The sequence below is a fragment of the Staurois parvus genome, unplaced genomic scaffold, assembly GCF_062004578.1.
Source record: "Staurois parvus isolate SC_StPar_1 unplaced genomic scaffold, SC_StPar_1.0 ptg000476l, whole genome shotgun sequence".
Lineage (NCBI taxonomy): Eukaryota > Metazoa > Chordata > Amphibia > Anura > Ranidae > Staurois > Staurois parvus.
Window position 1 is genome coordinate 3,552,778 of NW_028318272.1, and position 18,060 is coordinate 3,570,837.

General features: G+C 43.2%; 1 protein-coding gene across 4 annotated transcripts in view; it reads left to right on the forward strand.

Annotated features, from left to right (window-relative positions):
• Positions 1 to 18,060, forward strand: part of TENT4B (terminal nucleotidyltransferase 4B) — a 116,218-nt gene that overhangs the window by 85,611 nt on the left and 12,547 nt on the right. For 2 of the 4 annotated variants that reach the window (XM_089689479.1, XM_089689481.1), the window contains exons 9-11: positions 5,991 to 6,094; positions 10,288 to 10,472; positions 14,311 to 14,505. In XM_089689479.1, the coding sequence (XP_089545605.1) occupies positions 5,991 to 6,094; positions 10,288 to 10,472; positions 14,311 to 14,505 (484 nt within the window). The remainder of the gene's footprint in view (positions 1 to 5,990; positions 6,095 to 10,287; positions 10,473 to 14,310; positions 14,506 to 18,060) is intronic. The other 2 variants (XM_089689480.1, XM_089689482.1) reach the window with 1 other exon arrangement.

Below are 18,060 nucleotides of genomic sequence, written 5' to 3' on the forward strand. Positions count from 1 at the left end.
AACAGCACTGTATGCTGCCCATAGTATAATTTCCACAGGAGTTTTGAGGAGCGTTAAAAATGCCCCTCAAACGCCTGCTTTCAAAGCTAGTGTGAACTTAGTGTTGAGACAAACCATTTACCACTGATGGGGTTCTTACAATTACCAACTTTTATGTATTTATGTGAAACCTTTATCCCAAAAAACAAAACAAAAAAAAACTGATAAGCTGCAATATGTTACATTTTTGGTTATGGATTTAATAACTCTTTAAAATCTTTTATTGGATTTCTTGGTGTACCAGAATTCCAAATGGAATCGAAGTCTGTCTATGCTTCCCAAAAAAAAAATGGAGATTCTGGCATCAGTAGACATACAAGATGCATTGCCATCTGCCTCTGACATCAACAGTTTCTGTGTTTTGTGGGAGGTCAGCACTTCCAATTTGTAGCACTATTGTGCTTGCTGTGCTTCTGCCTTTTTTTTTTGCAAACCCAGGGCACAACCTGCTTGCTGAAGGATTCCCCAGCCATGACCTTGTTTTCCGATGTAGGAACAGTTACTCCAAATCTTTTGACTTGATAAACCAACTTTCCAAAGCCTCCAGCCATCACTTTCTGGAGTACTTGGGTCTATTCTTGGACAAATCTCAAGCCAGAATATTCTTAGCCCAAGGGCAGATTGCTTTGCTAACGTCCCACAAAAGGACCCTTAGGTCAAAATGGTACCTCTTAGTTTGTTTCTGCCTGAGAATTCTGAGCTTGATGGTAGTAGCCTTCTTGGAGAAATTTCCCTTTCTCCAGTTTAACTCCATAGGTCTTCAATCCATACTTGACATGACTTGGAACAAATATTATTTGAGCACATGGATCGCATAATGCTTCTGTCCACCCAGACAAAGCTCTCCCTGACTGGTGGTTCTTTAGTCCTGCCCCAAGTCCTTCCTTCCCGTGCTCTGGATACTGCCCTACAGGCTGGGGTGTAGTTTATAACTCCCTGACAAGTCTAGGGAACCTGGTCCCCACAGGAGTTATTATTATTATTATTATTATTACTACGAGTTTATATAGCGCCAAAGGGTTTGCTCAGCGCTGTACAATAGAGGGGGGGACAATACATGGCACAGTACAACAACAAACAACGTACGAGGGGTAAGAGGGCCCTACTCTTTCGAGCTTACAATCTAGGTGGGAGGGGGTAAAGGTACAGTAGGAAGTGGCTGAGGGGTGGGTTTTGAGGGAGCGCCTGAATGTGAGGAGGGAAAGCGACAGTCTGATGGATTGGGGCAGTGAGTTCCAGAGGATGGGGGAGGACCTGGAGAAGTCCTGCAGTCGTGCATGGGAGGAGGAGACCAGGGAGCAGGATAGGAGGTCCTGTGAGGAGCGAAGGGTACGGATAGGGCGGTACTTGGGGATCAGGTTGGTGAGGTAGTCAGGGGCAGTGTTGTGAACGGCTTTGTAGGTCAGGGTTAGGAGTTTAAATTTGATGCGTTGGGCAATGGGGAGCCAGTGGAGGGAGAGGCAGAGGGGGGTGGCAGAGGTGGAGCGGGTGGTGAGGTGGATGAGTCTAGCCGCTGAGTTCAGGATGGTCTGGAGCGGGGAGAGCCTGCACTTGGGTAGGCCGGTGAGAAGAGAATTACAGTAGTCAAGGCGTGAGATGATGAGGGAGTGTACTAGAAGTTTGGTGGTGTCAAGGGTGAGGAAGGTACGTATCTTGGCAATGTTGCGAAGATGGAGCCTGCATGTGTTTGTGAGTGATTTGACATGCGGTTGGAAGGAGAGGTTCGAGTCAAGAATGACGCCAAGGACTTTGGCTTGCGGGGCGGGAGTGATAGTGGAGTTGTTGGTGATGATGGATAGGATGGGGGGGGGGGGGTTTGGCAGGGGGAAAGACGAGGAGCTCGGTTTTGGAGAGGTTGAGCTTGAGGAAATGTAGCGACATCCAGTCTGAGATGTCATTTAGGAGGTGAGTGATGCGGGCGGATATAGTGGGGGTGAGGAGAGGGGTGGAGAGGTAGATTTGGGTGTCGTCAGCGTAGAGGTGATAGTTGAAGCCGTGAGAGTGTATGAGTTTGCCCAGGGAGGAGGTGTAGATGGAGAAGAGAAGGGGTCCAAGGACAGAGCCGAGGGAGGGGGAGGTGGCACCATTGCAGGTGACACTGAAGGAGCGTCGGGATAGGTAGGATGAGAACCAAGAGAGAGCAGTATCTCTGATGCCAAGGGAGAGTAGTTTATTAAGGAGGAGGGGGTGGTCAACTGTGTCGAAGGCCGCAGAGAGGTCCAGGAGAAGGAGGACAGAGTAGTCGCCCTTGGCTTTGGCGTTTAGTAGGTCGTTAGTGATTTTGAGGAGGGCAGTTTCAGTGGAGTGTAGGGGACGGAAGCCGGACTGTAGAGGGTCAAGGAGGTTATTGTCTGTAAGGTGGGAGCTTAGGCGATCGTAGACTATGCGTTCAAGGAGCTTGGAGGTGAGTGGCAGCAGGGAGATGGGTCTGAGGTTGTTGGGGTCCGTGGGATCCAGGGAGGGCTTTTTGAGAATGGGGGTGATATGCGCGTGCTTTAGGGGGGAGGGGAATACGCCAGTAGAGAGGGAGGGATTGAAGATGTGGGTGAGGGAGCGGATGAGGGAGGCGGGGGGTGACCGGAGGAGTTGAGAGGGGATAGGGTCCAGGGGGCAGGTAGTGAGGCGGGCTTCTGAGAGGACTTTGGCGACTTCCTCAGTAGTGACAGGGCTGAGGGAGTGCAGTGCGGGGGGGGGTTATGGTGGGCGGGGCATTGGGAGAGGTGGGGGGCAGTGTGGTTGTGAGGGCAGAGGAGGGGGGAGATGAGGGGGTGACGGGGGTGAGGAGGCTAGGTGGGGAGGTAGATTGCAAGTTGACGATGTCCTTACGGATAGCGTCAATCTTGTTGTGGAAATGGGTGGCAAGCTCGTGGGCGGTGAGAGAGGTACTGAGTGGAGGAGGGGGGGGGGAGAGCAGGGAGTTGAAGGTGGAGAAGAGTCGGCGGGGGCAGGAGGAGAGGGTGTTTATTAGGTTAACAAAGTAGGCCTGCTTGGCGGCGTGGAGGGAGGAGGTGTAGATAAGAAATGCAGATTTGTAGAGGGAGAAAGTATGAGGGGACCTGGTTTTGCGTCACAGTCTCTCCAGTGCGCGACTGCGATGTTTGAGGCGTTTAGTGCTGTCGGTCTGCCAGGGTTGAAGCGGTCTGGGTTTGATGATGCGTGTGGTTAGGGGTGCCAGAGAGTCTAGGGCAGCTGACAGTGAGTCATTGTACAAGGTGGTGGCTATGTCAGGACATGACAGTGGAAGGATGCTGTCATGTAGGCGGTCGGCGGCAGAGTGGAGGGGGGCCGGGTTCAGGTTGCGGAGGTTGCGGCTGGTGATGGTTTGGCGTTTTTGAGGGGGGGAATTGGGGGAAGGGGAGATGGAGAAGATGAGGTGGTGGTCGGAGAGAGGGAAGGGGGTGTTAGAGAACTGGTTGAGGGTACAGAGGTGGGAGAAGATAAGGTCCAGGGTGTTCCCTCCGAAGTGGGTGGAGGATTGAGTGTGCTGTGTGAGCGCGAAGGAGGAGGTTAGGTGGAGGAATTAGGAAGTGGCCGGGTTGTTGTCGTTGATGGGGATGTTGAAGTCCCCGAGGATGATGGTCGGTAGCTCAGAGGAGAGGAAGAAGGGGAGCCAGGCGGCGAAGTTGTCCAGGAAGTGGGGTATGGACCCAGGAGGTCTGTAGATCACTGCGATCCTTAGGGGGGTGGGAACGAGAAGAGTCGGATGCAGTGCGCCTCAAAGGAGGGGAAGGAAAGAGAGGGTGGGTTAGGGAGGACCTGGAAGGTGCTAAGCGGTGATAGGAGCAAGCCGACACCACCACCTCTGCGATCGCTCAGTCTTGGTGAGTGGGTCCAGATGAGACCTCCATGAGTGAGTGCCGCAGGGGAAGTGGAGTTGGTGGCCTGTACTCAGGTTTCGGTGACTGCTAGGAGGTTGAGGGAGCGGGAGATTAAGAGGTCATGGATGGCGGTAAGCTTATTGCAAACCGAACGGGCATTCAGGAGTGCAACCGAGAGAGGGGGGATAGATATGGGGAGGAGGGGTACATGTATGAGGTTGAGGGGGTCGTGTCGGCTGGCGTGAGCAGGGGGGGCTCTAGGGGGGGGTGAGGTGGTGAGGGGCCAGGGTTCGGGGAGATGTCTCCAGCTGATATGAGAAGGAGGAGGGTGAGGAAGGTGGCGTGGGAACGGGAGGTGTAGGAGCGCTTGGGTCTGAAAGGTGGCAAGTGGGTCAGCGGGGAAGTGGAGTAGCAGGAGGAGGTGGTGGGTGCCGTAGTGGGGAGAGGGGAGAAGTGAGGGGGCGATATAGAGCTGCTTAGCGGGGGTGGGTGGGTAGAGGAAGGCGGTTTTAGGGATGGAGGAGAGGAGGACGAGGAGGAGGAGGAGCGCGGGCGGCATGTTGGGGTGAGCGGGGTGCAGGAAGGGTCGGGGTGGGTGAGGGGGTGCTGGTCAGGGATGGCGAAGCAGTGTCCGAAACGCCGTGGGAGGTGGCTGGTAGTCCCAGGTGGGGTGGAGGGCAGGGGATCCCTGGTGGGATGGTGGCTGTGCTATCCCTGGTGGGGTAGTAGGGATCCCTGGAGGGATAATTAGAAGTTGAAATTTCCCATCAACATCTTGTAACTGTGAGCCATCAGATTTGTTACAGTGGAGCGGCAACTTGTATCCCCGCTCTCTTGGCTGCACACATCACTGGAGTAGACAATTGGCAGGTGGAAGTCTTAACTCACCAACGGACAGACCTGGCGAGTGGTCTTTGCCAAGACCTGGGATCCTCTTGCTTTTGCAGTAGATGCTCTGGTACCTCGGGGCTTAATTCAAGGTGGTTTATGCTTTCACTCTCGTGAAGAACCTACCTTTGACTGCTTTGTAAGCTAGACAATGAAAGGGTTTTAGTGATTCTCATTGTTCCAAATTGGCCCAGATAATATGGTACACTGAACTCAGATACTTGGTGGACAAATCTTGGCCTCATCCGAACATAGCAAACCTGCTGGCCCAGGGCTCTTTACTACATCTGGTTACTCAGTCACTGTCTTTACTAGCATGGCTGTTGAAAACCAAGTCTTAGAAGATAGGGTTATATTTGACTCTGTTATTCCAAACTTATTCAGAGCAAGAAAATCCAACTCCTGTAAGATTTACCATCATACATGGAAGCCTGACTTTGCGTAGAAGGTTCACCAGGGTAAAATAAAGGCAAGAAAACCTAAAAACGAAAACCAATGCATCCGCCACATCTAAGAATTAGTCAGCTGCAATATGATTTCTTTTGGGTCTAATACCGCTTTAAAGTTTTATGTATGAGCTGTTTGAAAGTTTAGTACTGTAGCATTAACAAGTTGGGATCTCATAGGAATGCTCATTTTTGGTAGCTACTGATAATTTCATTAACCCAGGCAGCAATAAATTGGGGAAGGCCCTGAGCTGTTGTTTTTTTTTTTTTTCTTCAATTAAAAGGCTATATCATCAAATAATTTTAGTGGCACCTTGATACTAAGAAAATTGAATTCTTAGTTATTTCATACTTTTGAATGCTGGTAGAGACATTTCTACAGGAAGGTTGTCCGTTAAGACCAAGGATTGATGGCCTTCACGTAGTAATAAATATGGAGTCTACTGCGCAAACACAACTAGACCAGGAAATTTTAAACCAAGAAACCAAAGATCTCTGTAGATCATGACAGGTTGGCAGCAGGCTTGCTGGACTATTTGTGAGGAGCAGTTTAAGGATAACTGTATTGAAAGTACAGTTCTTTAAGATTTCAATCAAATAATTTGACTGCTCAAGGAGGAGGAGCCTGGAGCGCCGGAGGGGGACCCAAAAAAAGAGGATCAGGGCTGCTCTGTGCAAAGTCACTGCACAGAGCAGGTAAGTATAGACCTGTTTATTTTAGAAAAAAAACAAAACAAAGCTTTAGTGTCACTTTAATTATGTGTTAGACCAGTAAGCAGTGTATACATCTGTTTTACAGCATTTTAGGGCGTATTATTCGAGTAACTGAAGAAGTGGTGGCTTACAGAGACTGGATATCAAAGAAATGGGGGCAGAAAAATAGATCTGAACCAGTATACAATGGTAATACCTCTTTATTTTCTTTAGTTTATCCAAGTTTAGAATATAATTCGCAAAATAGGTATTGTCCATGTGATCCTTTTTCTGTTATGCTGTCTAACTAAAAAGCACAAAATTGTTTTAAAATGAGGTGCATTTGAAATCACAAGCATAGTAAACCTTTCACATTTTCCTTTTAATAGTGTAGCGCATATGTGGCTGGGACCTGATAAGCTAGCCGCACCACAATTCTTGCTGAATCAGCCAAAATTCGATTCATGGGTAACCTTGTCAGCACTACCTTAACTCAACAGTCTACTTAAAATCAACAGCTGGTTGAAAAATCGATGTCCTAACAGTGACTGCATCCCATCAAATGTAGTCACCTTTTGAGTGGCAAAACAACTGCACGTGGTGTGGCTGTCAGATACAATTGCCAGCAGTGGAGTATCCTCCATCTGTTACGGTGTAGCGTGGATGGGGAGATCAGAGTAATTTTCTCTTGCTCAGTCTGCAGACTTGCAAGAGAAATTTTATGTATATAGTTTGTTTTAGATAAGGGAAACCAACCTAGCACATGAGGGTACCAATACAGGGTTAACCACACAAGTTAAAATCTGCTTGTACAATCTCCTTTAGATCTGCTAGCAACTATGTGGTATAAGGACCTGCATAATTAGATACAAATTGTTTCTATAGTTTAATTAGGTCATTATATTACATTGTTCTGGTAATTCTACGGTAGATTGTAGTTAGATTGTACTTTCTGATTGCAACACTAATAGCATAACCAGCAAAAGAATGATCAAAATGTTATAAATCTCTATTATGTAGAAAAACAAGAAAGAATGCAAATATTTCTAAGGGTCAGTGTCTTTTCAGATATATCATGTTCAAGAGAATATATTGATTGCTGAAACTGTTAGCAGAAATATGTCAGGTTTTCCTGGGTCGTATTGTCACCTGGAGGGCTTTTTAACATGTGTGTTTGATTATGAAGAATGCAGCAGTGCTCATTAACACTCCTATGGCATTTGTGATGTGTTTGTGACTCGTTTTTGTTGTGTTTATGAAGTGTTAAAAACTCTTCAAGAATGCTCAATAAATTCCCTCTAGAAAAGCAACACTTCCATGGGCATTAATATAGAGGAAATTATCTAATTTGATATGTTGATTTAGGGTTTATTACAATAATTATATATAATAAACAAAAGGCAGCCATGTAATCATACTCACTCTTGCTCTCCTGCTCCCTGGACATCCGTTTTTCCCAGTCTAAGGATAATATCCACTTGGTGACATGTTGCCAGATCTTTTTTTTTTTGTCATAATAGTTTGGGATACTTGTATCGTTTAATAGTATATTTAAAATAGCATGTAATATACTCACATTAAAATCACTATATATCGCCGTAAGCATGCACAGAGCGTCGGTGAACCTACTCTTTCAAAAACAGTAGTTATCTAGTGTATCTGACGAGCGTGATGTTGGTTTCCACCTTACACGTTACGCCCTAGGCACAGCTTCAGCATGTATATTTGTGTTGAAACACATGCCGTTTGTTTATAGTGTGTAAATAATAACATTCTTATGCCCCGTACACCCTAAAAGAAAATCGTACGAAAATTTTCGTGCGAGGACCGATCGTCCGATAATCGGATCGTTAGTACACAGCTTTTGAGAGCCGATCACGACAATTCGTACGACAATATCTTAAGGGACAAGCGCAAAACTTTTTCTCATACGATACCAGATCGTACGATTTTCGTTTAATCAGTACAGTAGTCTGAAAATACAATACAAATACAACGCAATACATGACATCACTTTCGAAATGCTTTTCTTTCATACGAGAATTTTCGTATCTTTAGTAATCTTTTCACTTTCGATGTGAGACTAGCAGGCAAAAAAAAACGGCCGATCGTTTGTCCAATATTCTCATCGTGTGTACAGGGCATTAGGTTTAGGGAGTCTCAATTTTAGCACTGAAAAGCTATCTTTATATTTATCCTGCAAGGAAGATGTCACTGCACATCACCAATCTTAAGTGGCTGACCGCAAAGTAGGTTTTTTTTGCGTGTGCATACTGTGTTGTGGTTTTTTTTTTTTAACATTGTAATATTCATATATAGTTGTGTTGAACAATGTTGATTTGTTTAAAAATTTGAAGAATGTTTTTAGCTTTAGGGAGTCTCCCTTCTGGCAATGTGCAATCTTTATATTCGCATAAAAATAGTGCAGCGCTGAAAATAATGACAAAATGACAAAAAAAGTAGTCCACTAAAAGTCTATGTCATATAAACGTATCCAGTGTCAGATGTGGATTCAGAATAGGTGATCCGTGTGGAAATGGCTGGAAAACGCACTCACCAGAAGTAAGACACATAAACGCAGTGTGTATATAAAGCTCATGGATCTTCAATCCAGAGGGAAGTAAAGCTGATCCGGTTACAGGAATGGTGGATCCCTCCTCCGCAGATGCAGCAACAGATCTTCCTTAACACGATTAGATGTAGAATTCCAAGACCAGGGTTCTGCAAGCAAAAGCTCCTCAAGGGAGTTTTAGGGAAGGACACCCATAGTGAAGTAGGTAATAAAAGGCAGCTTTATTCACAATAATGATATCCAATTCAAAGCAGGCAGGTATCATACAGATGTGTCAGCAAGACAACTAACCCTGGTACTTTGAATAGTGGCCGCCGGGCCTCCACGTGGCATGGCGGCGTAGCGTCTCGACGTCCAGGCTCCTCCTTACGCGTTACGTGCGCACGCACATCTTCAGAGGTATGGAACCATTCCATACCTCTGGAGATGTGCGTGCGCACGTAACGCGTAAGGAGGAGCCTGGACGTCGAGACGCTACGCCGCCGGTGCCACGTGGAGGCCCGGCGGCCACTATTCAAAGTACCAGGGTTAGTTGTCTTGCTGACACATCTGTATGATACTTGCCTGCTTTGAATTGGATATCATTATTGTGAATAAAGCTGCCTTTTATTACCTACTTCACTATGGGTGTCCTTCCCTAAAACTCCCTTGAGGAGCTTTTGCTTGCAGAACCTTGGTCTTGGAATTCTACATCTAATCGTGTTAAGGAAGATCTGTTGCTGCATCTGCGGAGGAGGGATCCACCATTCCTGTAACCGGATCAGCTTTACTTCCCTCTGGATTGAAGATCCATGAGCTTTATATACACACTGCGTTTATGTGTCTTACTTCTGGTGAGTGTGTTTTCCAGCCATTTCCACACGGATCACCTATTCTGAATCCACATCTGACACTGGATACGTTTATATGACATAGACTTTTAGTGGACTACTTTTTTTGTCATTTTGTCATTATTTTCAGCGCTGCACTATTTTTATGCTATTGCTTTTAAGTGTTATTGGTTGCTTAGAGTGCCTAGCCGCTTTCAGGATTAGCGCTCACTGCTATTTTTTCTTAATCTTTATATTCATTTGGTGTATTTGGATTTTTTTGTGGATTACTCCTTGTGTTCAGCTGCTTAGTATATATAACAATAATTTTTTTTGGCTGTGCAGGGACACATTATAATTTTGACATTTCCTACCTGGCACTGTCAGTATTGCTGGTTGGTTGATGTTTTTGCCCGCACGCAGGAGTAAATGGAGTTACCACACGGTTGTTCTTTACTCAGAAGTGACTGGAGCTGCTCTGTCCTTGTTCTTTATTATTTCCCACTGTGTTTTGGGATACAGGAACCTCTACTGTCTTTGTCCCAAAGCCCAGCTAATACTTCATAAATGCTTCACTAACACATCGTAAAAGCTCTGTGTGCTGTTCTTAGACATCACCATTGAAATCAATGGAGGCAGTTGATAAGCATTGATGACTCATGAAAGCATCATGCTGCTTAAATTTTAAAATGTCGCAACACAACTCTGCATTCTTTAAAGAGTGTTTATAAGGCTTTAGAAATATAGAATAAATGCTGCATAAACATGATATTAACACATGTGTGAACGTGCCCTTAGAAGCGAGGGAAAGCAACTAGTCTGTTTTAATAGGTTTTCTGGTAAGGCAAGGTTGAACCATTGGTCTTGACTTATACTGAACTGACGTGTAAATAAATATTTTGATCTTGTAGATTTATCAGAGCCTTATTTATGGGTTGTTGTCTCTTAAGTTTAGAACATTGTGGATTCTGAATCTTTTTTTTTTTTTATTTTTTTTTTATTTTGCATTTAATCATGTCTAGGAAATGATGTTACCTTAATAGTGGATGTTCATCATTTAGACAAGTGTAACAACAATGTGTCTGGTCAGAATACTCCGCTTGGACAAGTCAAGAATAAAACCTCTGATGCTCTTGGCAAACACTCCTCCAATTCATCTGGTCCTTTGTCTTCCTCTTCTTCCACACTATCCAGCTCTAGTGATGTGGTAAGTCATGCAACATTTGATTGGGTCTTGGCGACCTATGTTGTGTATGTGCATGGTAGTTGATCAAATATATGTTGGTACATTACTATTAAATTTAGTTCTCTGCAGCTAAAGGTGATTAATACATTCAAGCCTTTACTGAGAGCATGAAGCATTAGCCTTTGTCAGTACTGAGAAATATATTTTGCTGATCAGACCCATATTTCCTTTAAAAGGGGTTTCCACTTTCAAAAAGCTTTATTTATATTGACCAAAAAGGGTAACATTTTTAGATCTCAAACCATCTCCCAAACAATTGCTGCATAGACTGTTATAAAGCTGTGGATTACAGTGACATTTGGTACAGTTTGCTTTACTCTCTGATTCAGTCAGTCATTTTCCAGTCTTTTCTTGCAAGCTGGCTGTATATATGATCATTGCCCATTAATAGCATCTGGTAGCTTCACTTCCTGCCTCCATGAAACGTACACATGTACTTTTTGAACCAAGCATGTGTCTGTATGTCCTAACTGGCTAATAGGCAAGCCCCAAGGTAGCCAGATCCTACTTCTATGTCTGACCGCCGTCTAATGGCAGTTAATGGCAAAAAGCAGACTTCTTATAGTAAACGTGTTTTTGTCATCTGATTCGAAAACTGGTAATTTTTCATCTATTGCTAAAGTGGCAGAAATCTTGCAAAAAAACAGACACAGAGAAATCTATCATGACACCAGACCCTGCAATTACTTCATCCTTGCTGTTGAAGTTGGATAGTTGTGTTTGTCCCATGAGACTTGTTTTTTTTTCTTTCATTCAAGTGCAGCAACTGAGACCTACCTTCACAGATAGTTTTGAGATGGATAGAATATTTTATGTACTAGCTAGAGCTTCTGGCAATTCGAAGTTTTTTTGTTTTCACTCTGGGAAACCTCTGTGGGTGGGGTACCAGTATTCTCCTAATAGTCAAAAGTGATGCTGTCCTGGAGTGCATCCTTTACAGGGTGTATCTGTCTAGTGAAACTAATTTTAATGGCCAGTAGCTCATAATTTCCTAATAAGTGAATATGGCTTGGTTAAATAATTTGATGGATAATACATTGCTTAATTTTTGGGAAACTGGGTAAACTGACCAGTTAATGTCTTACTGGTTTGTATGGCTAGCCTAAAACAAACGTAACTATATCTGAGCACCACAAACCGAAACCGCTATTTTAATTTGTTTTCAATATTCAAAGCAAACTTACCCATCCATGTATCCAGGCCTTTCTTTGTTGAGAAATCACTTGAAAAAAAACACCCCCTAGCATTTCCAACTGCAGCCATCTTGAGTAAGGGCTGATTATTCATGTAGCATCTTTTCCTGGAATCCATTTGTCCTCCACACCCTTCCTCCTGCAGGCTCAGACATGTAGGCAGGGTAGTGTGCTTTGCTGAGACAGCCCCTCCTCGAGATTAAAGGAAATAAAAATGCTTATGAAGACTCCTGGGATTTATGTCGTCATCTTTGGCCTAGGCCAGAAACCAGGAAATGACTAAAGAAATGTAACATGGTTTCCTTTGAGACATGTTCATGTCTTCTTGGGAAGGGTCAGGGACTTTTTAAAATGCAAAAGTCAGCTTTTTATGCTGCAACCGAGTTCAATGGAGATGCTGCTGAAATGCATGTAGTTAATTTTTGCCTTTAGTTATACTTTAAATCCAGAAGTAAACATTTATTATAGTACAGTTTACCAATTTTTTTTAGATGTGATGGCTGTTTTTTTTTTTTAACCAATGACTGGGGTCCTTGCAACGATTAGCTTTGTTATGCGACCCTTTTATCAAAAGGAAAAAAAACTTGTTACTGTAACTGCTTAAAAAGTGCTCGCTGGAGTTGAGCTTTGATTTTTGTTAGATGAACTAGCAGATTTAGATTCAATAACGCTCCCCTTTCCCTAGATTAACAATGCTTCTGTCCAAAGGTTGCCCCTGTGCTGCTTCATTCAGAATAGAGGCATGCTAATACAGGAGGTTTTACTGGCCAGATCATCATGTGGAAAGGGGGGGGGGAAAGCCTAAAAGAAAAATTCCACTACGTCATCTAATGATTGGCAAGCTGCAATTATTACATTACGTTTTTGGTTTTACGTTTATTAGTGCTTTAAATAACTTTAATTTGCAAGGCATGCCTGTGGCAGCTACAATTTTTGGTACCTGGGCTGATATATTTATCTATACTAACATCTCGGCACCAGGGAAACTTTTTTTTTTTTTTTCCAAATTTTAGAAATAAGGAAAGTTATTTTGTAGCCCATCTGTTTAAAATCCTTTTCAGTCTTAGCTAGTCTGGCCATAGATCATAGGAACCAGGCAATTATTGATGAGCTTCTAATGACCAGAAATCTGGAAGCATTTACATGGCGTTAATAAAAATTGCTGGTAAGAAATGGACTATTGTTCAGAACAAAAACCTAAGCTGGCCATACACGAATTGAAGTTTGGCCAGTTCAGCCGTGTCTGGCTGTCTGTGCTTGTGCTTTTGATCAACTTCTGTCAAAGGGACATGCTAGAAATGTTTTGTCCCGGCAGGATTGTTTTCTCATTTGCTTGGCTATGAATAAGTTTTCTTACCGAAGCACGTAAGCTGCTGTAATTTGCACTGTACCCTTTATTAATAAAGTATATTTATCTGGCGGACGAGTTGCCTGATCTTCATCTCATACTTTAGTTGCTTCATTCATCTTATTGTGGATGGATGGGGGACATCTAGATGAATGGGAAAAAAAAAATCTAACAATCTATGGCTAGCTTTAGTAAATATACTGTAGATCCCCAATTGCTGTAACTTTGCTTTTTTTTGTACCGTAAATTGCCTGAATATACCTGCATCCTCAGATTTATTGGATAGCTAATACAGCCAGGCCCGCTGTAAGGAAAAAAAAAAAAAATCCTTTTTTTTAAGAATTGGATTAATAGATTTTCTCTTTTTTTTTTTTTTTTTTTTTTTTTTTTTTTTCTTTTTTTTCCCAAATTCTCTTGAAAATGAGAGCATATTTTACACAAGTTGTTTTCAGAAGGACAATAATTCTTGTGCTTCAGGGTGGGAGGTCAAAGTCCGTCTAGAAAGTTTAGAAGGGTTTGTCAAACTTAAGTCTCCTGAGTTTAGAAAGTTCTTGCTTGAGGCAAGATTTAGTTAACTATTGCACAGATTTGACTATACCTTTTGCAAATTACCAGTGCCTGAATATACAGTCCTGTAAAGATCCTGTTTAAGGTCTTAAAGTGCTATTATATATTTTGTATGTGCTGCGTATTGTTCCAGCCTGATGGTTTCATCTCTTAAGGGGTGTCTTGGGGCTACATAGGAAAATGCATGTTATTTCTTTAATGGCATTTCCATGACATAATCATGTATTACCCTCTCCTAGCCTCATTATTTAACTTGGTTTAAGCATTGCATTTTAGCAGTTCTTCTTTAGTTATGTTATTTGGAATACACATGGTAGAATGTGGTGGCTCTTGTTTTCCTATCCTTTGACTGAGAGGAGATTACTGTGGTGCTGTTGTGGAGATTTACAGAATAAGGATAATCTGTGGTCAAGTTTTTTTTTTTATTCAAGTTTTCAGCTATATGTGAGGAGTAAACACATCAGATGCCTGTCCTATTCCTTAAAAAAAAATTGTAAGTCTAAAGGAATAATCAAATCTAAAAGATCCTTTTTGAAAGTGGTTACCCCTTTTTAAGGTTTTTTGCAAATTTCAAAATGGTAGTCGAGTGTCATATTGCATGTTATGGCAGTTAAGGTTGTGTACTATAAGGGCTGCTGCATAACCAGCAGTGTCAAATTTCCTTGCATGATACACCACGTGTCTCCCGTAGAAGAAAGTCATTAAACGTCTATGCATTCAGGACTCAGACGGAACCCCATTCAAGACATCAAAGCAGCCAAGTTGTCGGCAAGCAAACGATAGTCGTATGGGCCCTCAGGAATCCTGCACCAGCTCAACACAAACCATCAGCAAATCACAACCTAACCAGAGCATTAGTTCTTCAAACAGCAACAACAAATCTCAGGTATGTTGAATAACATCACTTAACAAGAGACATTCATTTTTATTTTTTTCAGGTGTACTGATCTGGAATTTTTATGTTTGGTATTGTTCAACATGAATTTCTATTTTAAATTAAAATCTTGGGGCCGTTCCAAATTTTAAAGTGCATCTAAACCCAAGAACTAAACTGAATTTCAGCTTGCGCTTTCATAGATGTTGCGGCTGCATTAGCTTTTCTTTCCTTCTTCTTTTTTTTTTTTTTTTTTTCGTTTAACCCCCAAAACCCCCACAATGATAATGCTACCAGTAACCTTTTGTCCTACGATAACACTCGCTCGCAATATTGTATCTATGGAGGAGAGTGGCCTTATTAATCTAGAACAGGAGTCTCCAAAGTTTTTCAGTACTAGGGGCACATCGTAGGCTGCAAAAATCAGTTTAATAAATGAAATTGTTCCTAAACCCAGGACACTGCATTCACTATATCTGGTCTCCCACAGTACACAGAACATGGAAATGCAATTATAAAGGCTGTTTTCTCATCAGCAGTTATAGCAGTTTTGTGACTTCTATCAGTGTCCAGCAGAGCACTGGTTAAAACTTGTAGGAGTAGTTGTTGTTCTCCCGATTGTCTTATGAGGCTGCATAACCCTGTCCCTCTGCCTGGACCGTGCTGATCGGCCCTGTGCTGATCACGTGCACTCTCCCAAGGAAAAAAAACTCTAGCAATACACACCAAACTGAGCATGTGCAGCTAGCCCCCAAGGCTCTGTTCGATCAGCAGATGGCTGAAGGGGTAGAAGGGGAGGCTCAGAGAAGACAGGATCAAACATCCTTTTTATACAATGCGGAATATTAGCCCCTTAGGCTCCACAGTGAGTGTAAGAAGCATGCTTCACTGCATATACAGACTGATTTTACTTTTGTGGGTTTAGTAACACTTTAATTAATAAAATGTGAACACATTTGTTTGTTAGCATAGTATGATTCAGAACAGAGAACTTCAGTAAAACAAGCAAATGCATCCCAAATACAGCTGAGGCATTAATAAAGGTTGCTTCCCCCCCCAACTGTTTGGAGACCCCCTGATCTAGAACAGTGTTGTTTTGGGGGTTACAGAGCCCCCCCCCCCCCTTTCTACATAATGTTGGGGGTGCCTTACAAGACTTCTGACAGGATCCCTGTAGCTTACAAGACTTCTGACAGGATCTGCATTATTTTTTTTTTTTAACTTATTGAATTGACAAAACCCTTTTTAATCGTATATTTAAACTATATAGGAAACCTTTTTATCCTAATCGTTCAGTACATGATACAGGACTGGTATTCATAGACCATGGGTTATATAGAGGCTAACCTGCAGATTATTGGACATTGGCAGATATCTTTGCAAGGTCCCCTCCTGCTGCACTTATATAATACCACCCAGACCTGTGTCCTTAACTGAAGAAACTCTTCTTTTTACAGTTGTATTTTTTCTTCTTTCATTTGAACTATTCCTTTTCTCTTCTTCTGACACTTCTGTCAACTTCTGACTGCTTATTGCCCTAGGATGTCTAGCAATTCCAGATCAGTACTCCTTGTTGGACATAGACGTGTGATGATGACGACATGGTCTCCAGACACACTTTGACTGATGCACTTTTACCCACCGAAATTGCTGAAAAATACACACAGCACAATTTATCTCCTTCTTCCTCCTACAAAGATACAGTAACATGAACTTGGTAAGTGCCTGGGTTATAGTTGCTCCTGCATCCTGGACATGCAAACCCTATTCCTTCTGCAACTCTTTTGTGAGTACCCAACTTGGATCACAGGTACAAGGGACCATGGGCAAAAGGGCAAATGGCCTATAGGAAACCCAGAATGCTGCAGAGTGTTAAATTTATTTCCCGGAGCAATGTCCTATTGTGACATCGCTCCCTTCTTCTGATACTAGCTCCATCTCAGGCACCCATCATGCAGCCTATCTAACAAAAGCAGATTTCTCTGCCACTATGTGTGAATTCTTCGCAAAACTTTCAGCACCACTAGAACCAATACTGCTACCCAAGCCTTGTGAGTGGGAGGTAGTTTGATGGCATTTGCGCCAGTCTGATCGAGACATCCCTGACCTCTTTGTACCTTTTTTGAAATGACATATTGGACCAAGTAGATTTTTACTCTCCACCCCACATCACTTACTGCCCTCCAATTTGTCAACATCTGCTGAAAAACAAGCAGATTTAATGGCCACCTTGCGCTAACTTAATTCAGTTTGCGTGGTTGTACTAGCCTCTCCAAAGTCAGACTCCAGTGTATTTATTCAAACCTATTCACAGTCTCCAAACCAAATGGGGCCGTTCACCCCATATTGGACCTAAAATCTCTAACTGGATTTCTTTGGGTACCAAATTTCCATATGGAATCAGCAAGATCTGACATTTTGCTTTTCTCAGACAAGGTGCATTTCTGTCATCAGTAGACATACAAGATGCCTATTCATCATCCCCTCACATGAATCCTTTTAGTTTTGCTTACAAATTTGTAGCACTACCATTTGAGCTTTCCCCTCCTCCCTAAGTGCTTGCTCTGCTTCTTGCTCTTCTGTGGTCTCAGGGCAATTCATGTCACATGGTATTTAGATGACTGTCCTCTAAAGGGCTTCTCAGCCATGACCCCGTTTGACAATGTCTAAAGGACGATTATGTTTCTTTAAACCTTCATCTGGTTAATCAGCTTTCCAAAGTCTGCCTTTTACACCATTTGAAGCACCAGGTTCTAATCCTGCACAAAGACCACGTTAAACTTTTCCTTCCTCCAAAAAAACACACGTGGACCCTCAGATTCAAAAGGCACCTTCAGTTTGCTTCTGTATGAGTGTTTGGGGCCTAATGGTAGCCACCTTCAAGGCAGTTTCATTTGTCCAGTTTTATTCCACGTTGCTTCAACTTAACACCCCTGGGTCATTGAACAAACTGATCCACTCTCTAGATCTTGCTGTGCGTGTGTCCAGACAGACCGTGCCCTCTGGCATGGTGAATCTCCAGCTCTGCCCTGGAGTCTGAAAAGTCATTCCTTCCCATGCCCTGAAAGTTTGTTCAACAAACTGAACAGATTTGTAGCCAAGACCAGGGATCCTCTCACCTTCGCAATAGATTCCCTGGTGATTTCCTTAGGCTTGATTCAGACTGGTATATGCCTCCCATTTGATAAAAATTCTCCCTCACCTGTTGAACAAGATAGAGGAAGAAAAAGGATTCAAATTTTCTCATTGCTCTGAATTGTCCTTGAAAGACATGGCGCACAGACATACTCGGACACCTCGTGGATGAGCCTTGAACTGTTTCACAGCGACCAGGCCCCCTATCTTATCCTGCTTCTCAGTCCCTGACTTAAATGACATGGCTATGTGAAACCCAGGTCCTGCAGGATAGAGATGTCACTGATTGTTATCTCCACCTTACACAGAGCATGAAAATCTGTCTCCTGTGAGACCTACTATCACACATGGAAGGCTTTGCATGATGTGAGTACAGGAAGCTGACTCCTAGTGAATACTCTTCAAATTTCAACCAGTGTCTTGCCCCGAGTA